Consider the following 9,456-nt stretch of genomic DNA (forward strand, 5'->3'; position numbering starts at 1 on the left):
CCCCCCCCCCCCCCATTGATCCACATCAATAATCATAGTCGTACTGCCAGTTATCACCAAAACTTCAGAATCATAAAGACTAGGATAATGATAAGCTTCCCCTCCTAAAAACCCTCAATTCATCTCAAAAGTATAACTAAACACATTTTTTTACTACCATTCTATATTTGAACCTTAAGTTTCATATTCATAGGCCAAACTATCTAATCATACAACATTTGTTCTCTAAAAAACATGACCAATAACATCGCAGGGTATCTGAAGACTTGACCAATACTTGAGATCCAGGGTAGGTGTTGTGGTCAAAATTCATGTCTTCAAAGATACTTAAGTTTATAATTGAGCGTTTAACCATTGAACCAGCCTAGGATGATTTTGTAGTACTGGTGATTTCAAATTCAACAACATGAAACATAACATGTGACAGAGTAAAACGATATGTAAACAAGATTTCAATCAACCACTTAAGCCAACAAGAAAAAAAGTTTTAGCATTAACCGGGTTCGATCAAGCTATAGTTCATCTGAGACAGATTTCAAAAGTAATATCAAAAGAAGCAAGCTCTCTATAGGATTGACCCATCGATCGTTATCCAATAAGGCATAATATATACTACATCAAAAAAATATGCAATAAGGTATAACATAGATCAAAAAAAGACCAAGGCATACAAGATGCTAACTATAATGCAATCCTTTCCTAGTGAGACAATGGGATCAGAAAAGAATGTGGCTGTGGATAACACTGACTATTGATAAATGTTAAATCACCTGATGAGAAAATGGCAAGCAATTTAAAACATCAATTTAGTGTAAAATAATCTATGAAACCAGGAGGGTGAAACAACGACATAACATATTCAAAATATATATGCGCTGTCATTGCATTTGCTCATCAAAAGAAAAGAAGGAACAAACTAGCCTACCAACCACACAAATTCAGAAATGTGAGTTGATCCTACTAGAGAATTTCGTAATTTTTCTGGAAGAGAACGTAATACTCGGAGAGTAAGGTAAGGAAATGTATAGAGAAGCATTAAACTAGAAGAAAAAAACAGCAAAAGAGAGTTGATTATCACTCAAACCTGCAATAATGAACTGTGGAATGCAAAATTATCTAATTAACGTCAAAAAGTACTTCAATAAATAGTCTTCAAGAAGAATTGAGCGTCATTCATAAAGCAGCATCTTACCAAAGTCGTATGGTTAAAACAACAAAATTTAACTTCAACAGCTACCAGTTTCATGGACGAGAACTTCTCTCACATTCAGCTAAACAGAAAAGGCACTCTTCTTGAAATCAATTCCAACTTGATGGCCAATATCCATGAATTCCATAACCTGTCTTCCAGTTATCCAAATACACGACTTTCTTCACTGCCCAAAATGACACAAATAGCGCAACCAACATGACGACCCGCTGCGTGTTCACATTCCTGACCTTGACAAGCACATGGGTAATGAAAGCCAAAAGCAAGCCAACAATCGTATATAAGAAACCCACAGCAAACCCCTCCGCACCAAGCTGCATTCCTGAGCCTTGATAGAAGAATATCAGCTTGGAGGGATCGTTCCGGTCGGTCATAAACATGGGCATTTTCCGAATAATGTTATGCATTGTACCCGCAACACTGAAAAAGTAGATAAATATCGCCCCAATCAGCCAGACCTTCCGGTCGTTGAGCAACGTCTCACCCGCAATGATCTTTTTCAAAGCAAATGGCGCCAAAATTAACATCGCAATGACAAGAAAGGTAATTTGATTCTTGGAAAACATTGGGGGTCGATGGATCGGACCAACAACAAGCGACGTCTTCGACTCTACAAATTCCGCCATCGATTCAGCCAATCTGGAATAGTCGCTCTGGTCCATTTGGTCGGACTTCTTGGGCGTTTGATTGGGGCCAATCAAACGGACATGGGGGAGAGCATTAACGCCGAAAAGGGAGAAACTAGGCTGGGACTCTTTGAACTCAATTTCACAGAAGAATAATTTGGAGCGAGAAGAAGAAGAGGGATCGGGGTTGTTGGTGATGAAGGAGGACGAAACAAGCCCAAATTCACGGCGGAGTTCTTTGAGGTGGAGCTCTGACTTGTCGTGAAGCTGTAGGGCATCGAAGAAAATGAGGAGTGAATAAGGTCTAGGGCTTTTCGGTGACGAAAGGAAACGGGAGACTGACTGGTCGTCGAGATGGATCACACCCGAATCCGATCGGGATTGGAGGGCGAGAAGCTCTGCAACTAGATCGGGGCCAGAGGATGCTACAGAATTTTGAGCGACGACGGTGAGAAGGAGAGCTAAGAGGAGAGAGTGCGGGAAACTGGAAAAAGTCGCCATTTCTTTTTGGTAGAAGCGCGACGGGGTTTGTGCAGAGGGGATATATATATTGGGTAGACGAAGCCGGAGTATGTTAGGGAACCACTCTTGACTTTTTGAGATCTTTTTTATTTTTATTTTTTTAATTTAACCTAAAAATATCAGTTCTAAATTTTCATTCATTAACTTCTAAATTAATTTAATTTAATTAATTAATTATTTTTTTTTTTTTTTTTTGGGAAAATTTAAAAATTAACCAATTTATTGGTATAAATTTTGGACCCTCCTCTTTCCTTTTTACAATTTGGACGAAAAGTTGTCGAAATCTCTTCCTCCACAGGGTCTCCAATTAGGGCTCCGATTACTTTCATTGGTATATTCGATTTCAGCATCTCCTGATCAAGTAGTTTGGAGCGACAACCATGGTCTGCGAGAAGTGTAAGCCTCTTTCTCTCATCTTGCATCACTAGCTTCTGTCAATTTATTACGAATCCTGACTATGAAAAATTTCGCTGTTAGTTTGCGGGTTACTGAGTTGTTGGGAGTTGTGGATGTAGGTGAAAAGAAGCTATCGAAGGTGATAGTACCGGATAAGTGGAAAGAAGGTGCAAGCAACACACAAGAAAGCGGTGGCCGTAAAATTAACGAAAACAAGCTCCTCTCCAAGAAGAAAAGGTTTGTTCTTCTCAATTATTTCTTCTGTATTTGAGCTTTTCAATTAAATTGACATTTTAATTTCAATTTAGGGCTTTTTTACCCTTCACTGGTTCATGTTCGTCCTTTATTGTTCTATTTTTTCTCAAATGCGGGAAAGAAGTGGAGTATCTCTCCGTTTCAGTCTAAACATTAACCCAGAATTATGAATTAGGGTTTATTTTACAAAGTTCGTGTACACGATCGTATGTGCTCTGACTTCAATCTAGAGACCAAGTTGATCTTTTATCTAGGAGTTAATTCTGGAGATAAAGAGTAGTAATGTCTACTTAACGTTTTAATTGAATGAGATCTTGTAATTTGGAGATTAACCTAGATATATGATATTGTCATCCTTCGCATATGAATGACTAATCGATCCTTGATGTCAAGGCAATCAGTAAATGTTATGTAATGTGTACGCATTATACTTCCCTGTTCCTCATTGAATGAGATCTTGTATCAAGGAGATTAAATTGGGTATATGATGCTGTTCTTTGCATTACATATGATTAATAGATCTCTGATGTCGAACTGATCAACCCAGCTCTCCTCTGGCTCCTTCCCGAGTTCTAAAGTAAAAGCCATCTTCATTGAATTATTCCGTGTTATATGATGTTCTGTTTGTCAATAACATAGTCCTCAATTAAGTACATCATATGTAAAGGCTTGCAAGTCTAGTTTCTATTCTGAATGTTGTTGCCTGTAGGTGGACTCCTTATGGAAACACCAAGTGCATAATTTGTAAGCAGCAAGTACACCAGGATGGCAAGTATTGTCACACATGTGCTTACAGCAAAGGTATGAATTGCAAATGGAAATTTACTTTCGTTTTGATATCTGCACATGTGGTTACAATGCATTTATGTGTGACATATTCGCGTTGTGCTTGGCAGGGGTTTGTGCTATGTGTGGGAAGCAAGTACTTGACACCAAGCTTTACAAACAGAGCAACGTGTAATTAGAAGCCAGAACTGATATTCGACTTGTAACTTCATCATCAAGGGTTAATAACATGTACTTTGATCCTGATGTACTTTTCGTCCTGGCATCAATCTATATGGTAAATGACTGGATAGTTCATTCTATTTCCTGATCTGACTCCAAGTGTAATTCAACTCAATATTAACATTTGTTTGTTTTATGAGAATTATGTATTATAAAGCTCTACTTCCTTTCCTGATTGTTTTTTAGGTATTTTCCAAATAGTGCCTACATATCGATCTTGAGTTGACAGATTCTGTCATGATGGATAGGATTTATTTGACAATCAGCTATTGTTAATGGCTTTTCTGCTCTGGTACATATAATGGATATACCAGAACTGCTTGATGACTTCAGGTGGCTTTGTCTTGGATGCACCTTTTAATTCTACGCATTTTCCTTTTAGATGGAGCTATAGCCGTAGGAAATTCTTTTGTACTTGCACTTTGTGTATGATCCTTCGCAAGTGATAGGCTATTATGGTTCAGATTTTTTGGGGCTATTTTTCAGCCCGTCCTCCGGGTGTGATTACTGTCTCATTTGAATGGATCTTTGAAATTTGGAAGTTAGTCAATGAGTGCGCACATGCAAGTGTCACAAAGGTCAAGGGTCGCCCCTTGTCGTCTTGCGGGGGGGGGGGTCACAATCTATTTTCTTTCAATAAAGTTGTGGCATTCTCTTCCACTTAACCTAGTCGTTGTCCTCGATGACTTTCCTGAGGGCACACAATTGTATCGTTGATTCTGACATTCTCTCTCACTTAATCTCTGCATCGTCTAGATGACGACCCGAATATCAGACTGGTTGTTTGCTTGACTCGCTGACTTGTTCGTGTTTTTAGAATGAATATTGGATCTTTCCTCGGTCTCTGAGACTTGGAGCATAAGCACAACAAAACACAACTTGCCCAATGGTTATGTGCTATCCTTCCAGGGGCCTAACTTCACCCACTTTTCGAACTCGGCCCAAGACTTACCCTCCCACCTGAGCTAGGGGAGCACGCCCCAAACGTAGCCATCATGACCCAAACCCTTGTATTCTCTATGTCGTCTAGAAATCTATTTCACGACGCTCTCGTTATGGTCGCATGTCATTAAATTATTTAATTACCACAATATAAATTATTTACGCAGCATTTTTATTTTAGAATGTTCACTGAACCATCATTGTTATAAAATAAGTCCGAGACGAATGAAGTCGAAGAAATGCTTCTAAATCAGCAAAATTGGGAAAATTGATGTATGCTAAACTATGAACATACGTGGCTTTAGTGATATTTGAAATTACATTAGTTCCCACTTCTGAAAATTGGAGTGTCTCAGACGAACTTTCATCTTTCTCACTCGGTTGAACCAGAAATCTTGTAATTGGAATTGCACCAAATGAAACCTCACGACTCCTGATTTTCTCTTCTTCTGCGCCTGTTAGAACAAAAACCTGCAGAATCGAACTCTTCGTCAACAGTGTGCTTAGCTTTATTTATTAAAATTCAGCAACCTCTAGCTTGCTGATGTTATGACAAAGGCGTTGCCTTCACCACAGTGGTTTCAGAGTCCTCAAGCCTATCTCACGGTCTTACCAAAGGATCATTCACTTGCAGGGGATGTTAGACATATTTCCATCGTTGCTTTGTTCCCTTTGGCTGGCCCTATCGATTAGGGCAAAGCATGAAATCGTCTATGCATTATAATGTTATAATGATATCTGCCGGAACACAAGAACATAACAATGAAATGATCATAACTCAGTGAATATACCACAATGTAATGCACAATTCGGAAGTTCATTTCATTGGAAACAAGTACAATCCATATAAACACAAACACAACATTTTGAGAAATCGATTTTATTTGACAGCAATAATAAGGCCTACTGGCCGCTGTTTAACATATTAGAAAGCATTCAAGAAGAGAAGCACAATGCCCAAACCGACAACAACACCGTCTAAAAACCACCACGGAGACGCAGGACGAGGTGAAGAGTGGACTCCTTCTGAATGTTGTAATCAGCGAGGGTCCTTCCATCCTCCAGCTGCTTCCCTGCGAAGATCAGCCTCTGCTGATCCGGAGGGATGCCCTCCTTGTCCTGAATTTTTGCTTTCACATTATCAATCGTGTCAGAGCTCTCCACCTCCAAGGTGATGGTCTTCCCTGTCAAGGTTTTCACGAAGATCTGCATCCCACCCCTGAGACGGAGCACCAAGTGTAAGGTTGACTCCTTCTGGATGTTGTAGTCAGCCAGAGTCCTTCCATCTTCCAGCTGTTTTCCGGCGAAGATCAGCCTCTGCTGGTCTGGTGGGATTCCCTCCTTGTCCTGGATCTTAGCCTTGACGTTGTCAATGGTGTCCGAACTTTCCACCTCTAGGGTGATGGTCTTGCCGGTCAACGTCTTGACGAAAATCTGCATACCACCACGAAGACGCAACACAAGGTGGAGGGTCGACTCCTTCTGGATATTATAATCGGCAAGGGTACGACCATCCTCTAGTTGCTTCCCGGCGAATATAAGCCTTTGTTGGTCCGGGGGGATCCCCTCCTTGTCCTGGATCTTGGCCTTGACATTGTCGATGGTATCAGAGGATTCGACCTCGAGTGTGATGGTTTTACCAGTCAGGGTCTTGACGAAGATTTGCATACCACCACGAAGACGGAGTACCAGGTGGAGAGTCGACTCCTTCTGGATGTTGTAGTCGGCCAAGGTACGGCCATCCTCAAGTTGCTTTCCGGCGAAGATAAGACGCTGCTGGTCCGGGGGAATGCCTTCCTTATCCTGGATTTTCGCCTTCACGTTGTCAATGGTATCAGACGACTCGACCTCAAGCGTAATGGTCTTGCCGGTCAGTGTCTTGACGAAAATTTGCATGCCACCACGAAGACGGAGGACCAGGTGAAGGGTCGACTCCTTCTGGATGTTGTAGTCGGCCAAGGTACGGCCATCTTCGAGTTGCTTGCCGGCGAAGATCAGACGTTGCTGATCCGGAGGAATTCCTTCCTTATCCTGGATCTTCGCCTTCACGTTGTCGATCGTATCAGAAGACTCGACCTCAAGGGTGATGGTCTTGCCGGTTAGGGTTTTAACGAAGATTTGCATCTGCCAGAACGAAAACAAGAAATTAAGAACTCCTTCCCCTAAAATCACAAGAACCATACAGTAGCTAAAGCCTAGAGAAAAATATAACTGAATCGGAACCCTAAAATGTCTCAATCCAACTATAATCGTATAATGAATCGTTCAGACTCCCGATATCGCGTAAAGACTAAGATCGGCAGACCAAAAAGAAAAAACAATAGAGCAATTCACAAGAACAAAGAACCAAAAACGCATGGGAATCAGAAGTACACAAAAAATAGGAGAATAATAAAGAAACAAGTAAAAAAGAGAAAACAAAAAAAAAAAAGAAAAAGAAAACACAGACAGACCTTGAGAGAGTTAAAAGGCGATCGATTCAAAGAACAGTTTGACGAACGCAGAATGATAGAACGGGTTTCGGAGGACGGTATTTATAGTTGACAACAAGAACAATTTCGTCGGTGCGGTAAAATAGTACCATTCAATGGATGACACGTGTAATGCAAGCGACAGAAATAAACGGGAGATAGAGGGAAGCGATAAGAACGGGGACCAGAGGGCAAATACCACGTCATTACTTTTTTTTTAATTCAAAAGCGGGGTTGTTGAAATATTATATTTTTTTCCAAAATAATTAGCCTCTTAGAAAACAAATTAATTAGCTATGATTTTATTTAATTAAATCTATCCATGACCATTATATATATATATATATATATGTACATATATTAAATCTATTTAGTGGGGACTTAACTTATGCGACCACATATTTGAATTCAATGAAAGTGGACTCATCCGGTACGTGATGAGGCGTATTGAATTATTAATTTATTTTCTTTTAATGTGACAAGTAGTCCGTAAGCAATGGCTTTATTAAATTAATAATCATAGTTAGGGATAGTTCGAACAATAATTCAATTTTGGGAGGAATAGGGAATTGCTTTGGTTGCCCAACTACTCCTTCATATTAAAAATAGTAAAAAGGCGTGGATGGTGAAATCCTACCTCTCAAATCTCTCCCTATTCCCTGAGGGAGGGCTTCTTGTTATTGCTCTGACCCATAATCCCCGAGGGCTTTTGATGGAAAGGGCTTGTGATTAAAGGAAACCTCTCCCTATTCCCCGAGGGCTTGTGATTAAAGGAAACCTCTCCCTATTCCCCGAGGGCTTGTGATTAAAGGAAACCTCTCCCTATTCCCCGAGGGCTTGTGATTAAAGGAAACCTCTCCCTATTCTCCGAGGGCTTGTGATTAAAGGAAACCTCTCCCTATTCCCCGAGGGCTTGTGATTAAAGGAAACCTCTCCCTATTCCCCGAGGGCTTATGATTAAAGGAAACCTCTCCCTATTCCCCGAGGGCTTGTGATTAAAGGAAACCTCTCCCTATTCCCCGAGGGCTTGTGATTAAAGGAAACCTCTCCCTATTCCCCGAGGGCTTGTGATTAAAGGAAACCTCTCCCTATTCCCCGAGGGCTTGTGATTAAAGGAAACCTCTCCCTATTCCCCGAGGGCTTGTGATTAAAGGAAACCTCTCCCTATTCCCCGAGGGCTTGTGATTAAAGGAAACCTCTCCCTATTCCCCGAGGGCTTGTGATTAAAGGAAACCTCTCCCTATTCCCCGAGGGCTTGTGATTAAAGGAAACCTCTCCCTATTCCCCGAGGGCTTGTGATTAAAGGAAACCTCTCCCTATTCCCCGAGGGCTTGTGATTAAAGGAAACCTCTCCCTATTCCCCGAGGGCTTGTGATTAAAGGAAACCTCTCCCTATTCCCCGAGGGCTTGTGATTAAAGGAAACCTCTCCCTATTCCCCGAGGGCTTATGATTAAAGGAAACCTCGGGCTTATGATTAAAGGAAACCTCGGGCTTATGATTAAAGGAAACCTCGGGCTTATGATTAAAGGAAACCTCTCCTTATTCTCCGAGGGCTTATGATTAAAGGAAACCTCTCCTAGGAAAAGATTATCCAAGGACAAGACAAGAACAATAAAGCTGTGGATCTGGACGGTTACAAAGAGGAATTGTATTAATTATAATCCGTATTTGTTTGATAGGGTTTCTAAGGAGTTCCTTCCAAACTCTTGCTATATATATATATATATATATATACCTGATTACAGGTTGGTATTATTCCCTCCCAACTAGGGTTTCTGCTGTAACTAAACACAGAAGCAGAAGTGTCCAAACAATTGCCACCACCCTTCCATGGCTGCCCTCTTTAGGGGTATACGACACAACCCATCTGTCTTCCAAAATTAACGTCATATTGAATCAGAAACATCAAACTACAAGTATGTGTGTATTATTTACGAATCTCAATTTTTTCAGAACAAAAAAAAAAAAAAAAAAAAAAAAAAAAAAAAAAAAAAAAAAAAAAAAAAAAAAAAAAAAAAAAAAAAA

General features: G+C 40.4%; 3 protein-coding genes across 3 annotated transcripts; 1 reads left to right on the top strand and 2 right to left on the bottom strand.

Annotated features, from left to right (window-relative positions):
- Window positions 1-1,098: 1,098 nt before the first annotated feature.
- LOC111453366 (probable dolichyl-diphosphooligosaccharide--protein glycosyltransferase subunit 3B) lies at window positions 1,099-2,402 on the bottom strand. The gene has a single exon (XM_023094434.1). The coding sequence runs from the start codon at window positions 2,335-2,337 to the stop codon at window positions 1,300-1,302; it is 1,038 nt and encodes a 345-aa protein (XP_022950202.1). The 5' UTR covers window positions 2,338-2,402; the 3' UTR covers window positions 1,099-1,299.
- A 190-nt stretch (window positions 2,403-2,592) lies between these two features.
- LOC111453377 (cysteine-rich PDZ-binding protein) lies at window positions 2,593-4,194 on the top strand. Its single transcript, XM_023094452.1, has 4 exons — window positions 2,593-2,754; window positions 2,874-2,991; window positions 3,719-3,810; window positions 3,906-4,194. The coding sequence occupies exons 1-4, from the start codon at window positions 2,739-2,741 to the stop codon at window positions 3,968-3,970; spliced, it is 291 nt and encodes a 96-aa protein (XP_022950220.1). The 5' UTR covers window positions 2,593-2,738; the 3' UTR covers window positions 3,971-4,194.
- A 1,564-nt stretch (window positions 4,195-5,758) lies between these two features.
- On the bottom strand, window positions 5,759-7,501 carry LOC111453359 (polyubiquitin). Its single transcript, XM_023094425.1, has 2 exons — window positions 7,413-7,501; window positions 5,759-7,083 (listed from the first exon to the last, which is right to left on the bottom strand). The coding sequence occupies exon 2, from the start codon at window positions 7,081-7,083 to the stop codon at window positions 5,938-5,940; it is 1,146 nt and encodes a 381-aa protein (XP_022950193.1). The 5' UTR covers window positions 7,413-7,501; the 3' UTR covers window positions 5,759-5,937.
- Window positions 7,502-9,456: the final 1,955 nt, after the last annotated feature.

The sequence above is a fragment of the Cucurbita moschata genome, unplaced genomic scaffold (assembly GCF_002738365.1).
Source record: "Cucurbita moschata cultivar Rifu unplaced genomic scaffold, Cmos_1.0 Cmo_Scf00015, whole genome shotgun sequence".
Lineage (NCBI taxonomy): Eukaryota > Viridiplantae > Streptophyta > Magnoliopsida > Cucurbitales > Cucurbitaceae > Cucurbita > Cucurbita moschata.

Coding starts and splice junctions, on each gene's coding strand:
- LOC111453366 (XM_023094434.1), bottom strand. CDS start 2,337: ATGGCGACTTTTTCCAGTTTCCCGCACTCTCTCCTCTTAGCTCTCCTT.
- LOC111453359 (XM_023094425.1), bottom strand. CDS start 7,083: ATGCAAATCTTCGTTAAAACCCTAACCGGCAAGACCATCACCCTTGAG.
- LOC111453377 (XM_023094452.1), top strand. Junction 2,992..3,718: donor CTCCTCTCCAAGAAGAAAAG/GTTTGTTCTTCT, acceptor TGTTGCCTGTAG/GTGGACTCCTTATGGAAACA. Junction 3,811..3,905: donor CACATGTGCTTACAGCAAAG/GTATGAATTGCA, acceptor TGTGCTTGGCAG/GGGTTTGTGCTATGTGTGGG.